At 42.1% G+C, this 22,933-nt stretch overlaps 2 protein-coding genes across 2 annotated transcripts in view; one reads left to right on the top strand and one right to left on the bottom strand. All coding sequences in view use genetic code 11, as the record gives it.

Annotated features, from left to right (window-relative positions):
- Positions 1-4,998: 4,998 nt before the first annotated feature.
- EGR_07572 (hypothetical protein) lies at positions 4,999-5,253 on the top strand (the record flags this gene model as incomplete). Its single annotated transcript, XM_024496821.1, has 1 exon — positions 4,999-5,253. One exon carries the CDS (start codon positions 4,999-5,001, stop codon positions 5,251-5,253), a length of 255 nt encoding a protein of 84 aa, XP_024348757.1.
- A 9,603-nt stretch (positions 5,254-14,856) lies between these two features.
- EGR_07571 (Endonuclease/exonuclease/phosphatase family domain-containing protein) overlaps positions 14,857-22,933 on the bottom strand; it is a gene marked incomplete at both ends in the record, with an annotated part of 8,370 nt that continues 293 nt past the window's right edge. Inside the window, 9 exons of the mRNA XM_024496820.1 lie at positions 14,857-14,911; positions 16,467-16,573; positions 17,262-17,581; positions 19,177-19,230; positions 19,303-19,438; positions 19,590-19,826; positions 19,896-20,286; positions 20,916-21,067; positions 21,479-21,538. Coding sequence (XP_024348756.1) covers positions 14,857-14,911; positions 16,467-16,573; positions 17,262-17,581; positions 19,177-19,230; positions 19,303-19,438; positions 19,590-19,826; positions 19,896-20,286; positions 20,916-21,067; positions 21,479-21,538 — 1,512 coding nt within the window. The remainder of the gene's footprint in view (positions 14,912-16,466; positions 16,574-17,261; positions 17,582-19,176; positions 19,231-19,302; positions 19,439-19,589; positions 19,827-19,895; positions 20,287-20,915; positions 21,068-21,478; positions 21,539-22,933) is intronic.

Below are 22,933 nucleotides of genomic sequence, written 5' to 3'. Positions count from 1 at the left end.
AACGCTGTGAGAGGCACTAGTTGACTAAGATGCAACCATTTTAACGTGGTTAAGATTGCGTGCCACATATGCGTCACAATGGCAGCAGAATTCCTATTCAGTGAACTGTAAAGTAAGAGGATAGTGCAAAAGCCAATTCCTTCACTTTATTCTGTCGGTTAACTGCACTTATCCTGTCCCATCTTGTTTCAAGTCATTCACTCACTATGTGTGTGTACCTAGGATGCAGCCACCTTGTCTCTAAAACAGAAAAAAAGGGGAGGCAACAGAAAACGAAAGGGAGACAGCAGTACATGTGACTTTTTTCTCAAATGAATCTTGCCGATAGGAAGGAGGAAGGAAAGAGGTGATAGAAAAAAAGAGAGCAAAGTTGGCGACCTGCATGCATCACAACGTGTTGATCTCTGATGGTAAGTAATTGGGCAGTCGGATACGTGGGTAGGAACATAATTTGTTCCCTCCCAGGAGATTAATCATAATCTTGGCTTATAAGAAGACAAGTATGGAAGTGAATTGTTATGTAAGTCCCAAAATGTGTATAAATGAAGGCAGTAAATTATATGGAGGGGAGAGGCGCTGTACTTCCACTCTCACCGGCAATGTGTCGCTTGCCCGGCTAATGGAACTTGTGGAAGGCAAGCAGATGCTCGTGCCTTCAATAGAAGTACAGAAAGTATTTCTTTTCAGAAAAGTGAGCAAAATGGCAAATGTCAATCAAGAAATTAGATCCTGCAAAATCTTTGGGCCCATCAGGTAGTCTCTCAACTCCGATGTACGCTAGTGAGTAGTGACTTCAATACCACTTCAGTTTAGTACAACTACAGCAAGGGCGTCCAGGAGAGGTGTACCGAAGCTTCTTTCTTTAACCCCTAATTCGGGACTCCTGGTTAAAAGAAGACATTGAATAATCAAAGCATTATAATGGCTACGCTGAACAGAGTCTGTCACCTCCTCGGCGATGGATGGAGTCTGTTTAGCCAGCTTATCACCTTAAACATTTATTTAAACAAGTAGATGCTGCAAGAGGCTAGAGGTACAGGCAGTCATTTTTTAATACCCCGTCGTGGGGGTTGGGGCTGGGAGATAGATAAGACCATTCCAATACGTAAATAATTTTAGATTTAATATGTATAAAAACATCCAAACTAGTTGATTAAAATTGTAGGACCATGGCGACAAGGACGACCATTTTGAGTTTGCTCGTCTTTACCTTTAGGCAAATTGGGACAGAAATAATGCCCTTTTTTGCTGCTTATGCTGAAATGGGAAAGCGACTTAAGAGCGTCTCATGGATGGTGAGTTGAAGGTTGAAGTTGGTGGTGTACACCACATCCCTTCTCTCGTTAATCTTTCAAGCTACTCCGCTTTCAGCTTGGCCACAAGGAATGAAAAAGAGTAGCCTGCTGAGTGATTGGCTGTGCGACCGACTGATCAAAATACGAAATTGTGATAAGAAGTGGATTGTGTAGGAGAACAAGCATGACATTAAATACTCCCCCAGCAATCCACTCATCACCACTATACCTCACAATCCTAAGGCATCCATCACTCCTCCCTTCAATAAAACACACGACAACTTTTTCACATTTCCAGTCATTTAATTGTAAGGGGAGAATATCTGCCTCCACCTGGGTGACTCCGCTCATTACTCTGTACATGTTAAGAACAAAAAAATCCCTTGCGTTGGGGTACAGCTAAAGTCAGTTAAATGGTGGTGGGACGGGCAAGAAGAGGGTGAGGGTGTGGTAAGGGATTATGCTGTCTCATTCTCACCCACTTTGATGGTAAAGAAGAGTAATATGACCCCACTTCCATTTCCCCACCATCAAGAGATAAAACATTTCATTATTGCCAGGACAGGAGGAGAAATGACAGTGTAGGGAAAAAGCGGAAGGTGGTGGACTGTATGAGGTTTGCTCCCATCAACACCCTCCACGTTACCCTGACAATAAAATGTATCTCCTGACTGGTCATGGTGGGAGACAGCCAGGCGAGGTTACCAGATGACTGACTGGCAAGGGCCAAGATAAAGGCCTTAGTCAGTAGCTTGGTAACCAACTGAATGACAGGACTAACGAGGCCGCACGATCTTCTTCAGGGACAATGGAGATTTATTCCAGTGACAGCTCCCTCTCTCTCACCTTCCAAAGAGTTAACTATTGTTAATCCGGTGAGACGGAGTGGGTGGGTGAGAGAGTGTTGTGAGGTTAGAAAGAGGGGTATGACATTGCTCGGGTGAACAACAAAGCGACAATCAGCACTAATTTTAGGCACATGCAATACAATCCGTGAGCCAAATTTGAACACATGAAAGCTTGACTATTGCAACCTACTCCCAAACAATGGTTGGGATTAAAGGTCAATCAAGTTTCTACCAGTTGTCCGTTTTGTCAACTTTTGTTTGGTAAATTCACTTCCTAACAGTGATTTAAGTAAGAGAGAAACAGGTAGTCGTTTGTTTCGTTGGACCTTCGCCATAGTATGCAGCTCTCAGTGGGGAGGTCACATGTCCGTTCGTCGGTGGTAAAAGTACTTCCAGCCTCGTGTTGTGCACTTGTCAAGGTCTGCCCATCCCTTCCAGTAGAAATAACAGGGCTGCCAATGCAGTTGGAGAAACTCACACTTACTCGCATTCATTTCCCCACAGTGACCGATTCCATGTGGAGATACACTGTAGTTGAGGGAAAAGGTCGTCAAAGATGGCTTCGATGTGTGAGAAGGGAGAACACCCATCAAGTCCGGCACCATACACGCCCATACACGAGTGCATATCCTTTCATTCGGAAGGTTTTTGGATTGACCACCCCTTCCGGCGAGGATACGGTAATCCGCTTGGCTAACAACTTGATTGACGGACATTGTCATCAAGGGTGACACGTGCCATCAAATATATGTCAGTTTTTTGAACAAGCTCATTTACACAACTTCCCTTTTGTGAAGTGGAAAGAAGGAAGGCGGACAAAAATGCGGTTTCAAAGTGCTCTAAACATTCGTAGCTTGTGTAGAGTAAATGGGGACATGCGAGGCATTGAAGTAAACAGAAGGCCACTGCAAGTAGCATTTGTGGTACTGGATGCTTGTCGGGTAGCCTCAACACCCTTTACAACAGTAGCGGTGAACAAAAGCTTGAAGCGTGGCAGCATCACCATCTATCCACTGAAAGAGTGATCAGTAGGTCCCTCTGACCACTGACTGTGTGCCATTGATATTGTTGACTGTTTATTCAGACCGACAGCATAGCAGTCACCTCTGTGTGTGGATACTTTGCTTGATTGTGGAGTGTCTACCTCGTCCTGAAGTCTGCGTCTGCAGAAGCAGTCTCAGTGTTAAGTAGGCTCACTCTAGAAACTATGGCAATAAGCGCAGTGAAACAGGCTGACCTATGACGGTTTGAATATCTAGGCAAATATCTAAGGTATTTACAACAGACAAATATCTACCTTGGCAACCACTTCACCTATCACTCTCCACAGCCATTTCCACATGAAGTCTTAAGTCTATAAGAGGAGGAATGGTTGACTGGTGGCTCTCTTTCATGCAGAATATATGCACCTATAACATTATTTACTGCCGAACACTTTTTTCTTCTGCACTAACACCACTCATCGAGTCACTGTTGTCTTGACCACTTTTCCACCACCACAACACGAGTCCAGGTTTGCACCACCCTGGATGTTGTGCCAACCCACAGACGATTTTTCGCACCAGGCACATTCCACTCCCCCTACCAAAGAGGAAAATAAGGCCATTTCTCCATAATCATGTCCATTTTTCACTTCTTCGTCATTTGATTGTAACTCTACCATTTATCACTTGAAATTTGAGAGAGCTGACTACTAGAGGCTGCTTTTGTTCGAGCAGTTGTGCAGACGCAAAATCAGCCTCCTCTGTATCCCTAGCCAAAGATGGAAGACCAGATGTAGAGTTAGATATCAAAGTATTTCCTTTGGACCAGTGTGTTGGGCATAGTCAAATCCTAGAACTTGAACTTCCCTACCAGCGGATCGAGGTACCTTAGCGAAAGTGGCAACACCCACCAATCTGGCGGAATAGAAGGGAAACAAATACCTACAAGTTCCAGTTTTCATGCACTGCATTTCTCCTGGAAGGTAACTACCAAAAGCAGTGGTTAAGAAGTCGTATCCCAGCCAACTACGCTCCTGCCACCAGAGTTTTATTCTCTCACACTTCCTTTCCTTTGCGTGGATTCTTGCGATTGCTTAATGTCAGAGGGCGGAAATGAGTACTTTGAATAGTGCCATCCAGCGAGGCGCATTCCCGAAGTTTCTGCGACTGTGGAATTGAGGGAAATTGGTTTACCTCGAGATAGAGACTGGGTTTAATAGTTTAATTTACATGACTATAATGTAAGTGTCGAGGTGAATAGACAAGTAGCATAGAAGGTGACAATAAGGGCCGATGAACTGACGCCCATCTATCCCCAGTCCACAGTTTGTTAATCTCCCAAAGTCGTTGACTCAGAGCCACACTGAGGCCTTCGCATGAAGAGATTGGATCAACTGACATCTTTGTTATGAAGACGTCAAGCATCCTTGCCTAGCTATCTGTAAATGGTCAGCGTCACCGTGGATGGAAGTTCTCGGAGGATAGGCCATGCTTTGCTTACAACAATGCGAATTGGAGCTGGCACCAAAAGTCGATGCACTCGTCGTGAACCCTCTCATCCCCATCGCCATCCACATTAGTCACCTCTTCCGGCTCCATTCCTAAACACTAATTCCCCTTAGGTACAAGGCTTCTTTAATCCGTCAGAGGATGGACTCGTCATCCAAGTTACCTTCAAGGAAGTCATTAGGCACACTCGTGTGGGAGCAGTTCTACCGGCACAGAGAAGGGATGCAAGAATGCATGCATGGGCGACATGGGGAATGATGCACACCGCCTGCTCGCATCCCATACTGCCGCACATATACCAAGCCAAAATCACTCAACGGAGAGTAGGGGAGAATAAGGGTCCGAAGCACATGTTGAAGACAAATGAAGACGGCTGTGAAGGTTATAACTATACTGTTCACTCCATCCCTTTGCTCTTTTCCCTATTCTGCTCCTCTTTCGCCTCCTCCTCCTCCTCCTCCTCCTCCTCCTCCTCCTCCTCCTCCTCCTCCTCCCCCTCCAGATCCAAGGACACCTTCTTTATCACAAAAATGGGCCATACTGTCTGCCTGCCACCCAGAACTGCGCACTCAAACAAACGCCCATGGTACCGTAATCATCATAGCATTACATAGATAGAAAGTGGTACTGTTACTAAAGACTTGGGAGTTAATTAACTGTCCTAATTATTTTGTTTTAATGCCTGGGATTACTCGACATCAAATCAAAGTTAAAATTTAAAAATAATGAGGATAGCAATCCACAACTTAGCAGGAAAAAAAATAACGGAAGCAATATATGAATTTGAGGAACTTGTTTAGTTTTACAATATTTTTTGATATTACTTAAAACAAATAAATTTTGGCGCCTGATTGTCCACCGGAATGAAGGTCGAGTATCACCTACGTTAACAGACAAATTATAAAATGTTTACTGAACCTACTATTTATCTCATTGTCAGCTGGATCCTGCTAAAGTTTGCAAATGAAAAGTACTTTTTGATCTCCGCGTTATAAGGGAATGTCTTGATAGTTGTGGAGTGAGTGATGGAGACTATGGAGCCCGTCTCCGGCGTCTCCACTTCATCCCGCACATTGTTATCAACGATCAGCGAACGACGACACGATGAGCTGTCCAAGTGACTGTAAAGCTACTCACTTCCCTAGTGGTGGCAATACACTGCGATGTTGATTGGAAACGTTCAATGAACGTTGGCCGGAAAGGAGTGACATCATATAGAGAGGAGGTTTTGAATGTGAGGCCTTGCCAAAGTTAATGTATTTACGAGAGCTCTTCTGTTGTGCTTCTCTAGAGCCCTCTTCCATAGTGCCCACCGTTATTCAGCCTATCAGAGCAGCTTCATCGGTCGCTAAGTCGCCGTGGTCTATAAGGCATGGAATAGAGTCCATGCCACTAAGACGCTGGCATTATCCAAACACAATGGAGCGTCTAAGTGGTTAACGCCACACAGACCATGCCTCATTTCACTCGTCAATCACTGATAAATACGAATTTTCGAGAATTTTTTTATTGTATAACTTCTTGAAAGTGGGTTAAAAAAGCTTGTTTGGTGCGTGGGTAGCGTCCCGAAGATCTTCTCAAGGCGAAAGAAGACATAATGGGCTTTTGGCATGGCCCAGAAGCCTGGCCGCTCTGTGAAGGTACCACGACCTAGCCTCTCGGTGGCCCTTTACCAAAACGGAATGCCAAACGACCAACGCATTACAATGCACAAGAGATAAGGAGGTATATTTACACGTCTTCAATCAAACAGGCCAATTGTTTATTTATCAAATCCCACTTTCTCCTTGCACGTCAGATTTGCTTTAAAAAAAGAGTAATAAACATTAACACATTAAAAGTGTGTATGTGTGTGTCAATGAGTAGTTGAAAGGTTAGTCAAATTTTGATTTATACTAGTGCCACGATTGTGTGGTGGGATGTGGCGGTCATGGCTGCGGCGCCCCGAAAAACTGTTTTTGTTTTGATTTTCCAGCGATTCCCTACTTTAGGGTTAACTCCCGAAGATACTAGAAGGAACTGAGCTAAGTAGCACTAATAATGTAAGGGTCAATTAACTAGCCATAACTGCACTGGGCCGGGAGCATCCATGCCCTGGCAACCTCCATTAATTATCCGGCCGTCATGTACCCCTCGCTTATTAACCCTTCGGCAAATAAAGACGTCCGCGTTGACACCTTCCCTCCGATTGACCAGGTCGGCAATTAGGCAGAATCCGGGCCCACGTGCACGAAGCTCATTTAATAGAATTCGGCGACACACCATTCAGTTTATGATCGTTCTTTGATTTGAAAAAATTACTACTTTTTAGTTCACAAATTGGTCATCTTGGTAGCGCAAGTGTTCGTTTGCAGTAAAACAAAAACAAGTTACAGTAGACGCTCATCCTTTGCGCCGCTAATAGCGGTTATTTAGAGGACCGCCACATCAACTCAACTCCATTTTTAATCCGTAAGCGATAGCAAAAGCATTTAAGCCTGGAGGCGGAGCAGCTATGCCTAAAATTTTTTAAAATCAACTCTATACCCCCTTCGCCCTGCTTCATACGATTAAATTGCAGCATATATTAAGTGTAAATTTTACACCGCAAAATAAGCTCATTGCTAGCTCCCTTGACGAATTCCCAGTATCAGATTAACCCGAAATTCTAATATTGGCTCTACCTGTATGGGGTTTCTGTACGGGCATGCTCTTAACCGAGATTCAGATTTTATTATTCTATTATTCTAATTTGGTTTTGTTGGGCAAGACGGTGATTTGAGACAGTTATAAGGGCCACATTGTCTAGAGTTCCTCCAGAACAAATTTCGCCCATCAATTGTTCCATAAGTTCGACAATCAATGGGACACGGTGGCCAAGACGTAGAAGCAAATTTCCACTACAATGAAAAGTTGAAATGGCTGAACGACTTTTCGTTCATAGTTGACTTGTTGGGCTTAAGTTGTCGAGTTTACTTCTTTTGTTTGTAGTTGAGGTGAGTGGTTTTACAGTAATGCAGATAATCAATTAAGTGTTTTAATTTCTTAATACCATTTTTAAATTCTACGTTTAACGTGTACATTTAACAATGCGAATCAAAGATGGTGCAAGCTATTTGTATTTAAGAGTATTTTCCGAAATTTAGAATTTACTATACAATTTTGAGAAGAAAACAATGCAAAGTGGTTGGGATTATTGTGGGATAAATAGCACAAGAATGTTTAGAGAAACTTCTTGTATTGCCATCTTTTCAAAGCCGTATCCAGGCTATAGCGTAGTTTATGCGCATGCGCTAATAATTTCCCTACGTGACCTTCTAATATGACTGCAAGTTATTGTTTGAATAAATAGTATTAACTAATGGACTTTCTGAAGTGTCCAAGAGAACCTTTGGAAATGACTAGACATTAATGTCCCAATCGTTTTAAAATAAGGTATTCTACAAATCTTGAAGGTGATTCTGCTTTGCGACTTTCCCGCCTTTGATTCCCAAACAGAACCTCACTAAATTCATGCAAAATTGAATGATAAGTTTTTAGCATTATTGAAAAAGTTTAAGACAAATTAAGTAATTAGTAGGTAGATTTGAGGATAGGGAACAAGAAAGACTATCAATCAAGCAGATGAGACTGTTTAAATCCACGCATGAGATGTTTATGAGAAATTGGGGTATTATTTGGCTGAATGAATGGCTAACTTATCGGGTGTTATCGAATTCCTTTCAGGCTGGAGGCAGGTCACTTGAGTTTAATGTTTTGCAAAACTGATTGCTCGAAAACAGAGGGAGATCAGACGTCTTGTCCACTGTAATCAAGGTTGACAAGTGAATCGGATGCAACAAACACCGTTACCCACAAATTATGCAGTCTTCAGTAATAAAATTGGCCCTTTTTGTCTCATGTATAGCATTTTTTGACACAATGTTTGTTTGTTATTCGCATGTAATAAATGGTTAAACCGAATTGTGGCTTAGAGTGGTTGATTGAGCTTGAAGAAATACGGTTACAAATTGTAGATTATGTTTGCAAGTCGCCTCCACCAAACTAATTAATGGGTGAAGACTTCATGGTGGACGCCTTCATCGAGTAGATGCGGGTGAGTCTACAAAACGGTGCCGTGCAGGCACGGACCTAGTTGCTGACTTGTGGATACTGCCGGGCGCTGAAGCCGAGACTGCGTCTGGGCCAGGGTCACTCGGTTGGCTTGGTCAAGTGTGCCCATAGTAGTGGATTGACCTTGGATTTAGGGTGACTGTTTTTGTCCTGAAAGTGTATCTTCACGTAGTCTCAGCGAAACGGGAGTGAGTAAGGCCACGATTACTGGAATGATTTGGGAATGTCTGTTACAATAAAAAGTTTCATAAAATCAAACGTGGACTTTTTTGAGATAGAGTGTTCTGAGTTCAGAAAAAATCATGCTTTCGTTTCCCGAGTAGCATAACATCAATTAAAACACCTTTTTAAGCGTCGTAACAGTTGATTTTGCTCGAGGCCATGATAGTAAACTTGGTAATTACGCAACTCATCGCGACTTCAATTCACAGAGGATGCTATTGAAAGTGTTTTGCGTGTATTATGATTCTTATCCGAAATATTTTATCGCAAAACACGTTTCAAAAGAGCGTCTTATAAGTCGTGTTATCTGGGACAGCAAATTTAAGGTGATAATGGTGAATAAGTACTTTTTAAAAGCCTAGTTTATTTGCAATAAATGGAGGGCGATTAGAGAAGCGCGAGCCACCAATGGGAAGATTTTAGTTGATAGTCTGCTGAGTTCGTAACAGCATCGGCTAATATATGACGCCTCACCAAATATAGGCCGTGTGAGCGTCTGTTTATAGTCTGTACAAATTTGAATACTTTGATATTTGGTGCACTGATAAGGTGAAATTTATGATTACTGCATCATAGGAATGCATACTACTCAGGGAATAGGATTGTTTTATAGGGGAAACCAAAACTTTCCAGACGATTTAGAGGCAAATGCGTGCAATTTTTTAAGACTTACCGAGTAATCCTAAGAATTATCTGCAGGTGTGTAGGAAAATCCCCCTCCTCTTCCCAATTAACTAAGGGTAGTCACTTAGTTGGAAGGAAGTAATCTAGCTGGCCCTACGAGAGAGTACAAGAGCTTATACCTCGAAAATGACCCGCCAATACTGCGATTTAGGATGGGATGGAAATTGGATTTGGCCCCATCCTCATCCACGCTATTACCGTATTTTAGGACTCAGTATTAGAAAGTTACTTATGAAATGGAAGAGAAGATAGGGAGACATAAATGAAATGATAGAAACGGTAATGGGGCCGTTTATAGTTCTTGTCATATTTTGAACACTGACCTTGAAGTCGCTGAAAATCCTCCCCTCCCCCGACATCGACCCTCATTGAACTCAAAAATAGACGTGATTTGAAAGCGATTTGTCTGGCAAATTTTTGAGAAAAAGAACAGCTTAAGACCGGAATGCATTTGTCAGCAAAATGCATTTCATTTACCGATAGGTTTTCAATTGGGAGAATTTGTCTAAAAGCAAAAGTTAATTAATGTTATGCATTCCATACTTCCTACCACTTCTTTAAGTAGAAACTTGTAGACTTACCTAGATGTAGGTGTCCCTTGGAATCTAGGTAGAACATTTCATTTTCATTACAAGGGACACAGAATATTAAGCCTATTCCACACCTCTTTCTTTCGTGTTCAGCCTAACTTATTCAATAAAGACGGGAAGTCAGAGGGTACATTTGTCATAAACTTGTCGAAAGTCTTAGACACTGGAAGCATAAGGGAAAGAAAGCAATGCTTAATTACGAATTGCGTCCTACAACAGTGAAATAAATATCATTTTGCTACCAAACACATGTATTTATACAACCTGCAGACTCTATATAGCTGGAAATATGTTCTACGTAAGCTACCAGTAGATTAAATTAGGTGTGATACTTTGCAGTTTTTTAAACGGATAAAATACATTTCAAGTTGAATTAAGCACGAAAACAGAAGTTTGTATGCATAAGTGTCCGAATTCAAACCTGACTGAATCAATGCTAGGTTGTTCTGACATAAGTCTTTGCAGCATATTAAAAAATTCGCAAGGCTGATTTTATATCTGCAGTATTTTTTAAGCCAAATTCAGTAAAAGCTGGCTTAATTATTATTAGTGTTATACAAATGCAAAATTCTATTAAAATTTTTTCGCTCAATTCTACTCAGGATAATAAAGTACGACTTGGGCCCAGCCCACCCGAGGAAGGTACAATGGCGAAGTACCTAAGCGGCCCGTTACCAAAAACGAGAGTTAAACAAACGATCAGAGGATTACACAATCTCTCGCCTTTTTTAAGCGCCATTATCAGCGATCACCCTTGGTCAACCTCCCGTGTAAGCCATCACAACGCGATCGGGGCAGCAGGACGAAATTCACAAACAATCACTCCAATTCATCGAATTCTAGTACAACTGAGAAGATACCTGACCACTACGTCACCATCCCCTCTTACCAATCATACTGGATCTGGGATTTCGCCCTGTATGGCAACTGTATTGGCAGAGGGGGGTTGTGGTGGCACTAACGCATGTCCATAGCTAGTTGTAGGGACACTGGCTCAACAGCAGCTTCATGCAGCAAAGGACGAAGTTTAGCATAGTTCCATGCCCTTGGAACTTCACCTGTATTCTTCCTTGCCACTTTTATCTCACTTCAGTGCTACCCAGATATATCCATCTGGTTTTAATCCAGTTAGCAAGGAAGTGGGGGAGGTATCGCAAGTTGACATGGTTGATAACTTTATGCAGGAACTGTAGACAGCTCCGTATCGAACTTTCCCACTTGGTTTACAACTATGGCTATTGTTAATGGCATTCCTACTGACTACGGGAATGGGTTAGCTGCCAAAGGTAGACGTCATTTTCAGCCCTTCTGTTACGGGTTGCTACAGATTCGCCCATCCACAGCATATGAACTTCTTCCGCCCTTCTAGAGTTCATCACCCAGCAGTAGAAATTAAGGAGGTTGTTAAGATAGGATTCGCTATCTGCTGCCACCAATGCAGTGCTTCGAGACTTCCCCTGAAAGCGAAAAGAGAAACAACACTCCGGTAGACTACGTATTGTCGACCTACAGCGAAGCATGGGGCTACTAGCATGGTTCAGGGGTCAGCCCACCCAGTGTAGGTACAATGAAGGAGGGCCTAAGTGGCTCCTTTGCCAAAACTGAGAGCTAAACAAATAACCAACGCCTTATAATGGTACTCTTTATAATCTATTTTGAATTTCTTCACAATTAAATAACATTTGGGCGCCAGAATAACCTAAATTCAAAGAGTAATATTTTGAAGCCCGAACTAATGAATTAACTGACACAATACCTCATTTACCACCGTAAAAGTTATCAAATTAGTTCATAAAACCTAAAGATTGTCTTTTCAAGTAAAGTATCCTATGTCTTGTCAATCTTGGAGAAGTAGAAAACTTGGCGATCCACTTAATTTTCTATTAATTAAAATTTGCATAACAAAGTTAGGCATCAGGGATTTAAAGTGGATCAGTCCGGACAGAAAATTTTAACCGATCAACTACGTGGATACCCTTTTTCTTTGATTAGCCAAAAGCTCACAGCGAAACTAGTGCAAATTTCATAGTCACTGATCAGGCTTATTCATTCACAGGGTACTGTGATGCCATTTTGTGGCATCAGGCATCTTCTCAACTTCCACATGACCGATTTTAACTTGTCAAATGTGATAAAAATCCTTGCCTAAATTGCTAAATCAAAATCTGTATGAAGCAGAAAGGCGATACACCCACATCGGCATATCAGCACTAGAGGATAACCATTCTAGAAATAGGATTAAATGTAGTTAGCATATCCTACCAAAACTTGTTTGTTAATTTATTTCACATCTACACATAAAAGACGAAAAAAAATAATCAGAAATACCATCAATAGAACGTACGAAAATGGCTACCATCACCGTGACTTTGAACAAGGGAGTAAGATCCACTACGGTTGCCAAAAGTTGATGGAGGACAGTAAATGATAGCCTTCAAACATCCGGGGATCTTTCAAATGCATCACTACAAAGCAAACCAACTTGAAGAGGCTCGAGCAAAGACCTGCTCCCTATGCAATAAACTTAGAACCTGTTGAAAGAAAAGAAAGCGACTGTCGCACTTATTTAAGGTTTTTAATAATTTGAATAAGACCGAAGAAACCATTAATAATGTAGAAAATTGGTTCTTAAATTCATTACTGTTACGATAAAATTTATTCAAAATCCACTTGCCAACGATGCTCGATGGATTTGCAGTATACTTTTAACTAGCGGGCTGCAATTTGAGTTGAAGTGAGGCACAATTAGCTTCACTTCCACAGATGGACCGGTGAGCACGAAAACACGATTTTTATTTACCCCAAGGCAAACAGATGGGATGGGAGTAGATTCGTGAAAACATAGTTAGTAAATCAACTACAACCGTAATTTAAAGGTGTTTTAGATAGTGAAATCCGAATACATCTCACGCGGATTCGACAGGTCACTAGACGCAAATAAGGCAGAGGCCAGTCAGGAGATTTTTTTTATGCCCTTAGTTCTCGAGACGATCTTGTAGAGCGCGTTCCCTGGAGGAACAGCAGAGGCATGTCGACCGCCATAACTCAGTTGTCGTATTTTTCTCTCCTAAGCTATTTTTGCATGTGGCACCTCGAGACTTCCCTGAAGACGAAACAAGTTGCAATACTCGGCTTTAATATGCATTGTTGACGTAGAGAAGGGATTGGGGCTACTGGCACGGTCCCCAAGCCAGGCCACCCGGTGGAGGTACAATGGTGGAGCCCCTAAGTGGCCCCGCCACCAAGAACAAGAATTGAAGTTAGACAACGGACAACCCACGTCTAAGTTATCTCTTTAAACCAGACTAATCTACTTGCAACATGATCCGCTACAATCAGCTATTACACATTGATTAGGAGTACACTGTCACACATATGTGACAGGATGACAGTTAACCATTAAAATACAATTGAAGGTATATGCCAGACCAGTATAAAATCACCTATCCAGTGCACTCCAAGGGTAAATAAATAGGTCTATTGGAATGGCAAAAACGGTTGTCACTGCCATCAAATTGGTTGACTGGCCTTATGATTATTTAACCAAATTCAGCCTCAACGACCCAAGCAAGGAATAGTGAAGTTTTTTTGCAAACTACGATTAGAGCTAAAGTGTTGGAGCATTGATAAAAATTTTACGCTTCCGTTATAATATATTTAAAATTAAAAAACATAATATTTAGCTGTCGCTAGTCGGAATCACCAAATAAGATGGTACGAAAAAACTTTATTCCCAGATAAATTCCTATCTTCGCTATTCTCACACAAATTGTACACCAAACCGGAAGCTTGTTTAGGTAATTTTCTCAAAAGATTTTGATTTTAAGGACTTAAAATGTTCACCAAGGGATCCTTATGCAAGGTGATGATCATCCACTTCAAGGGCCCGCAAATCCTTCCGTCAAGAAACCTTCTTAAAACTTCCTTCCAAATGGAACAAAAGCCCCGCCTTCCAAACCAACGCAGCAGGTTTTTGAAACAAATAATGCCTAAAAATCTTCAAAGGAGGTTAGGAAAGTTAGTAATTCGGGTATGGATGACCACAGACCACGACTGAGGAGGACACGATTTCAATACGTTAGTTGTTTAACCCTCAGCTTCGATAATGGGCCACTTAGTGGGCCCCACCATTGCACCTCCGCCGGGCGACCTGGCCCCCGGGTCGTGCCAGTAACCCCCAGGCTCTACTGCGTATCAAAAATGCATATTCTGTCCAAGTGTTGCATCTTCTTTCACCTTCAGGGAAGTCTCGGGGCGCTAGGGTGACGCCCCCTTCGTCTAGTCAGAAGAAGTGAAAATTGTAACGTAACACATAGAAAACTTTCAATGACGCAGCGTTGGCAGCAATCTCAAAAGGCATATTTTCCCTATTCTTCGGAATGAGTCCTTAATCTGCAAGATAATCGTCCAATGCGAAAATTTCCACTCTTCACCCTCCTGTCACTGGTGAACGGAGTTTTGCTATGTCGAATCAGCCGAGGAAAACGGGTAACATACAAAATTTTGTCTCCAAACATTCGAGACAACTAAACAAACTAACTTTTGAGAAAATAAACCGAAACTTGCTCCTAGCTGATCAGTACGATAGAATTAGGAGGAAAATGCTTGGGACTCAGGGAGCTATAGGCACGGCCTAGAGGCCAGGCCGCTCGGCGAAGATAGGATAGCGGAGACCCCTGCGTGGTCCGCTACTAAAACCAAATTAAAATAAGGTGCTATAGCAATATCACATAGAAAATGGGTGAGGAGACGCACAAAATCCTTTCCCGTCATATTTTTTAAAATGAGGCTTTAATCGGAATGATAATTTGCACCACAGATTTCGGAGTGTTGACGATGCCTCATACACAATCCCGCCATGCTACAGGAAATTCTGGTACGTCAAAATATTTCAGAGATGGCAATGTGTTACTATGACAGTTCGTTTACCTCTTAACTTTGGCTTAGTGAGGCTTAAGGCTCCATTTTTCACATTCACCGGGCGACATGGTCGCCGAGACATGGTAGTAGCGCCTCCAGTCCCATATATTTCACCTTCAGGAATAACTTGGGGCACTACATTCGTAGCAGGGGAAATCAAGCGCTATCCCAAAAGGACAAATACCCTGATTTCCGTCACTGGAAGAAGATGGGCATATTTTGTGGAAGGGGGAAATCTGTGACAACTCCTAACAGAAGGGTTGAAAATGAGGTTTTCCATGGGAATGATGTCAACAGTTGAAGCGCCACTAGACACCTAGAACAGTCCGTTACGGAGTTGTCTACATTACATGTCTGAAGATGTCAATCAAGTGATCACTCGATACCTCCTTCAATTCTCTAGGAGCTGAATGGGACCCTGAAAACCGAGTGACAAGGAAGAATAGACACAAAACCCTACCCCCGCAGAATCATGTTATAATCCGCCATTTGTTATACACACTTTTAGGCTAGCGTTTCTATGCCTAACGATGGACACAGGAAATGGCCCATACATTCCTTCGTCCCTCACCAAAATACAGTTCGTGTTTAACAGAACCAAAACTCCAGATCGGACAGAATTTCCAAGAGGGATCAGTGATGTTGCAGGCAAGTATCCTCTCAGTTGCATGGAACTTCGATGACTGGTGTGGATGACTGATGGATGTTTTTCTTACAGCGCCGAATACTTTGTGATAGACGACACGGGAGGCTAAGCAAGGGGAGTGCCAGAGACCACGCTCCAATGGGAAGAGGGAATATGCAATACTTTGGTTTCAAGAGCACTTAAGGCTCCACTTCGAGAAGTCGCAAGTAGACTGAACTGCCTCTAGCCAGAGTCGGCCCTCGAGTAGACAATGAAACACCTCAAGATTCCAACGCTAATGACACTGTAAAGAATACGTTGAAGAAAGCCCAAAAGAGACCACATTTTTGCACTTTCCAAAGGAAGAACAAGTTCAGTAGGTGGCTACAAACAACCGTTAAGGATACCAACTTGAATTTACCATGATGCAACCCGATCCATTGAAACAAGAACCACTCCAATTGAAATAAAATAACAGACTTAGTACACTTAATATTTTCATATCTTCAACGGCAGTTATTTATGCTAGAAATTCAGATTGAAAAATACAGACGGCTCCATTAAAAATGTACAGTCTTTGATGAAAAAGAAGGAACACAGTGAAGTTTTGTGCTGAAGAAGTGGATGCAGCGCGAAGGAATACACACTACCTGAGCAGAATATGTACTGTTAACTTACAGAAGAGCTGTTGGGACTACAAGTATGCCCCGGGGGCCAGGCCGCCCAGTGAAGGATCAACGGGGATGCCCTTGAGGGACCGAATACCAAGACCGAGGGCGCTGTCTTTTTCCGTTTTCAGGGAAGTCTTGGGGCGTTTCATAAAAACCACTTCCTCAGATATTTTACTAAAAAAATAATTTTCGAAGGGTGGTCCTAACACGCAGGAAGTAATCGCATTGAAATTAAAAAACCACCTCGGCATAGAAATCGGGCAATAGAAGAACCCAATCATGCCGAGCTGCCGATGCTTTATCTTTTCGACTGTAAAAGATTTGTCCGCAAATTTGGAGAGAGTAAATTTTGGTGCTTAAAGTGTAACAAGCTTGAAAAGTCCATTTCACCAATTATCCCATAAATGTCATGGCGAATGCGATATTTAGTGTGGAAAATCCGGTTCAAATTTTTATTTTACAGGTCAAAAGTTTACGAATTGGACTTTCTAACAGAGTGGTTAGCCAGCCAGCCCCTTTGAAGATGTCAAATTAACCTCATCATCCCTACAAACCACGAACAGCAAAAAACAGGATCACTGTTTAAGTGAAAATGGAAGACTGCCTTTTCTGCCAAGTGAAAATAAAAGCACATTTGCATATGTGAAAAAGCCTAAAAAACCATCAAGGATGCACAAACATTTTTACCCGCGCCGAATCCCCCTTTGTAAATTTGTGCCGAGAAAAAACCGTGCAAGTTAATGCTCAATTACTGTCCACGTGCAAATTTCGAAGACAAAGAAGATCCAAAAAGAGTCAATGAGGCGGTGTCGAATGGGTGACACTGTAGGAAGCCAGATCAAAGTAGACGGGGCAGTGGTTGCTGGGTCGTCCACATCCGTCAGAGAAGTCGGGGAGGGGAATGAGAGGGTGGCGGGATGGGATCACTACAGCGCTGACGCCCGTAAATTTCAATCCCCCCGAGCCCTCGTCTACCTCTGAGGCTAGAAGGTTGGGACAGAGCCATGCATTGTCTAGGCACGGCACTCGTGAATCCCCCTGTCTTTGACCGATGCCCGCGCCTCGCTCTACTGCACTCGCCATTGTTGCGCAGGCTGTCGGCAGTGTGCTGACCAGTCCGCGGGAACGCAAAGCGTCGAAAGCTAAGTAACAGAACAAGCCTCGTAATACTGATATATTGAAGGTCCAAGAGGCAGACCTAAGTCTCAATAAAGTGTTATGTGTGCGTACAGACACGGACAGCATAGAGAGACTCATTCGGACTGATTAAGGGTCCTCTAATGCGGATATTGTGAGAGCACCAGAAGTACGGTGCCTGAGGGCTAGCCTGGGGATCGGATTGCCAGACTTCCAGGATAGTTGCCATTCCTACCTATTCCTATCATCTTGAATGGCCTTGGTACAGGTCAACAAAGCAAACTCAGAGTTCTGGAATGCCTGCAAATTCCAATTCCGGAACTGCAGAAGTGTTTTTTGGGATTGTACATTTCCCAGTAGAAAGTATGGTAAATTGCCTTATTTTGTAAGAGAAAAAGTGAGTTATTTTAACCTTTCAGTCAAGGCACCAAAAAAAGAATGCTAAGCATATGGTAGCACAAAATGTACTTTGGAAATGGAGATCCCTCTCCCGTCTCGCCCTCCGCTCAAAAGAACACCACTTTGTGACCCTGCAATGACCTCACAATATTCGCATGATCACTGAGTGGATAAGATCACCAAGGTGATATCCATAGTATTTCCGCAGTATATAAAAAAGGGGATAAAAGTGAATAAAGGTGTGCTTGTCATTCATTTAAGAAATAAGGTTACAGAAGTGAAAAGGAATCGGAGCACGTATTGGAATGATTGCCTAGTATTACATTAAATCGTAAATTGTAGAGGAAAATAAGGCTACTTATGCCTACCAACGAAGAGAGAAGTGACAGTTTGACTTAACCCACCAAAAATTCACATACAAGCTTCAGTTATTAAAAAAAACTTGCCAAAACTGAGCAACTAAAATGACATTGCAGGAATTAGGATTTGAGGGATAGTAAAGGGCATAAGGTGGTGCGGTAGCACTGGAAGAAATACCGAAGCATAGGTAGCGAACCGCAGGCGTGTCGAATTGCACCACCCCATGAGGAATTCATGATGGAACCAAGTAGGCGCACTTTACAAACAGTAGTAATCGCAGTTGCGCTTATTCCCTCTCGGATAAAATAAACAATCGTAAATAACTTTGGCCCTTGTTAGGCAACAAAAGCTTGCTTTTACTATCAGGATCTAACAGCGAAATCAACTACCACGTTCCAACATGTGACAACAACTGGGATTAATTTCCTGGACAAATTCAACTGCTGCTTAGAACTGGAAAAGTATTACCGGATCAAAGACATCTTACATCTCTCTTATTGTTTCAAACCAAAGTAATCCCTTTGTAATGCGTGATTTTGTCCATGTCACATATTTACGATACACGAAACTCAGAAAAGAGAATCAAGGAGATGCCACTTATGTGTGACGCTAGCAGCAAATGTTGTAAAAAAGTGCCAAAAGTTGCTTCCTTCAGCTGAAAATTTGTTCTCGAAGTAATAGCCTCAATTATCACTGGTTCGCAAAGATCTCTTTACCCAAAATGACGAAAGGACAACCAATGAAGAAAACTTCGTTTTTATTTTTTCTAACAACGGATAGGAGAAAGAGTAACATCGCAAAACAGCATAGAACCTACAAAGAATCTCAGATTTCAACTCACCCTTATTGCCAGGATCCATGTTGAAATCGCCTAAGATGACATAGTAGATTTTGTCTATAATAACGAGAAGTGGAGATACAGAGATTCACCAACTTATGTTTGGCAGTTGGCACAACAATCACTCACCTGAAAGAGTGTCCATTATCGCATCGACAAAGTCAGCAAGGCAGGCAACTTCTTCAGCATTCTTCTCTAAATGAGTGTCCTCTAAACCCGGTGCTCTGAGGTGAACCGAGGTGAGCATAAGAGTGCTCGATCCCAGCTGCAAATGAAGCACATCACATGACAGACTAATGAGAGGAAAAAAGAGTAGATTGGCAACCAACCCCACCCACAACCCTTCTTTTTAAAACCAGCTAAACATCGAGACTATTCTAGCAACAATAAATGAAGTATGCTAAGAACAGGCGAACCTTAAATTTGCTCAAAAAAGGCAGCCGCGAAAACTTCCCACTGGCGGACAGAACACGTGAGGAGATAGCTTGCACACGATCGGAACGGTAGAGGATAGAAGAATACTCCACGGCCTGAAAGGTTCGCCCCGTCTTATCACTCGATGAGAAGGCCTTGTAGGAGCCATATTTAGCTTGGTTCACCGCAATCCACCCCCTTATCATCGGCAGCACAGGGTCATTCAACTCGTTCACCAACTAAGTTGTAAGAAATTAATCTTACTCACTTAAATAAAATAAGTAGAAAGCTCGGTTTTCGCGGCCTACCAATTGAACTGACTCGGGTTCAACCACTTCCTGGAAGGCGATGAGATCGAATTGATTGGAGAGAATAGTGAGGCAAATAGCTTCCCGAAATCCGGAGTGTCTGGCCTTTGCCAAAGTGAAACGATCCAGGTTCCACGTGGCCAGTCGATAGGTGTTGGAGGGCAGGGCATCATTGGTGGTGAGGATATCCGAATCACTAATATACTTCGTCCATCTTTCAACCAGACCCATATCTTTGAGAGTCCGGAAGAGTTCTATGACGTCATGGTCTGCTGGTGGCAACTGTGGTAGTGGAGGTGCCGAGGGATAATGTGTAGCCACTGGGATAGGCCGTGTATTTGCCGACACAGAGCGAGGTTGAGGGAGTTGCTCATTTATTACTTGTTCATCCCTAGGAGCCAAAGAAAAGCATCACTTTCAGTTTTTAGGTGGTTCCCACACTATTCGTAACCATATCAATCCTAAAATCGCAAAGTTACACCAATTTCAATAAGCATACGAGTAGAGTCCAAGAGAAACCGAGGACCATAATTTTACACCCACGCCATGAGGTGGCAGGTATAAGTAACAGCACAACTCGAAGTGGTAATTGCCAAGAGTGCTCCATATCATTGCGCATCTATGACTATCACTAGGTGCGTCTGTCCTCTACCACGACTCACAACCCGCGTGCATCTATAGCGATGAGATGTTCGGCCGTAGTAGGGAGAGATTTGAATGCTGTCAATGTCTCAAACACAACCCTACGTATGTGACGATTCCAATCACGGTGATGCGTGCCAAGTCCGCAAAACAATAGTCATTCATCACTGTGAGCGTTCAATAGATGCCTTAAGCACATTATCCTCCACCTCCAACAATACTGTTTGACACTGATTGAAAAAAACGCACTGATTTAGTGCAGCAGGAGGAGATTTCTTGGCATGCAAAAAGGAATAAGAAAGGCCTATGACGAAAGCACTAGTATCGGATTTAATCAAATTATCTGACGAGTTGAAAGTTGACAACAAGGTAACTTACTTGATATTGTCATCAATAACCATACCACAGTCTGAAAGTAGTACCTCCCGAACAGCTCCCAAATTCCAAATGTCGCGGAGGCGTTTCAGTGGGGCATTTTGACGTTTGAGAATGATGTTATGCGCCAGAGTTTCACCAAACGATGGGTACCGCTTTAAAGATAATAGAAGAGCGAATTGCAAAAGTGCTGCACGCTGTAGAACGTTGTCCTAACACAACTAACGTTTCCAAATGTACATCTCCAATGCACTGCAACCACTGAATTCGTCTAAGATAATAGCCACCAAATGGGATCCCTTCCCCCGTAGTTAGATTTAAGTGTCTTAACGCATTTGCTATCAGGTCGCCAGGGCAAAACCAGCCACCGTGGCCTGGATGTTTTACTATTCTAGCAGAACATTGTTACTCAATGACTAAAGAAGATGAAATTACACTGCATAAGCCGTCCCAAAAATACATTTTAGAAAGTGTTCAGCTACATGAGTTGATGTTAACGAGATAAATTGTTAAGAAGTGTCGAGAAGCAAACTGGTTTTTTGGAAAATCCAAAATAACCAACTTACATTGATAATTTCACTCTCAGAAGCGACTTTGAAAAATTTAAGCACATCTTTCTTCCTATCCTACAAAGAAGGAAAAAAAATTAACCATAAAGTATTATCTTAACTCGTGCTGCATTTACAACTATATGAGATCAAAACAAATGAGATTGCACAATTTTGAAAGGAAAAAAAAGAAAGTATTCAAGAGAATGACTAGCGCTTCGTTAATAAAAATTCCGGTGTTTGGTCTACGAATTAATGAAGAATGAGGCGAGTCTAAAACCCACATGAGAACAGTTTGACTGAATATGAAAAAAAGCGACTGAGAGGGCGTACACAGCAGTCGCCTCCGCTCAAGATGACGTAGGAGTTAGTTCGGATAAATCTCATGACGTTTACTATGATTTCTAACAAAAATCTATGATTTCTCACAAAGAAATCCTTCTTATTGATGATTACCATGCAGAAAGATCAACGCTAATCTTGGTCTTTGTTTTCTTCATTGTACTTTTCCGAGGGAGAAATATTGGTATTCAAAACTGTTTAACATGAAAAAAACACCGTCAAGGGGAAAATGGAATTCATATAGGTTATTATCAAACAAAATAGCAACATCCCAGCACCTCCTCAAATTGCATTAGGTTCAAGTGGTTGTTGACTGACACCAAAGACTCGAAATAAAACTAGCACAAATTCACCAAAAAAGAACAGATTTTAATAATGTTATAAGCCGTGAGTCGTGGTTACAAGTGGCGGCAGTAAAGCCTATCAGCTATCAGAATTTTAGGATGCGGAGTTAAGATGAAATCGACAAAAAGCATCATCAGGAAGTAAACTTACAGGATCAGTAAGATCGCTTGGGCGTTTATGCATGCTTAAGGATAGGAAAAGTAAAGATAATAAAGCACGCAAATGCATTTATTGCCAGAATGCACGCTAACACATCAGATGATTGGATTGGGTTTCACGCACCCAAATACACGCACGCATGCGCGCAAGATCACACACCCACAAGTTTCGTTAAAAGACTTAATAAAGGATATTTTTAGCTCTAAACAACTACAAGATACGCAACTATTATGCATAAAGTTAAAAGTAAGGCTAGGAACGTGGCTACAAGCCAAGTTATTTAGGCTTCCAAAAATACTACCGAAAACAAAGTACAGTAGGTAATATTTTAATATATGACTGGTATATTTTGTGCATCCACAATTTTGAAAAAAAACAATCGAATCACGGACTCACCGGTTTGGAAAAACAATGACAAAGACCCATGATAAACGTTGGCGATGGAAATCACATAGACACCGCGGCAATAAATGCCTATTTGAAAGAGTTTGTGGTCAAATAAGTATTTGCTATTTGGCGTACACGGTTATAAAAAGAAAATGACACCACTAAACCCTTGAAAACTCAAAAAGCGAAGTCAGTGCATTCCCATATATATATATATATATATATATATATATATATATA

The sequence above is a fragment of the Echinococcus granulosus genome (assembly GCF_000524195.1).
Source record: "Echinococcus granulosus chromosome Unknown EG_S00081, whole genome shotgun sequence".
NCBI classification, from domain to species: domain Eukaryota; kingdom Metazoa; phylum Platyhelminthes; class Cestoda; order Cyclophyllidea; family Taeniidae; genus Echinococcus; species Echinococcus granulosus.
Note: the sequence above shows the minus strand (reverse complement) of the source record. Positions and strands in the feature narration are given on the sequence as shown.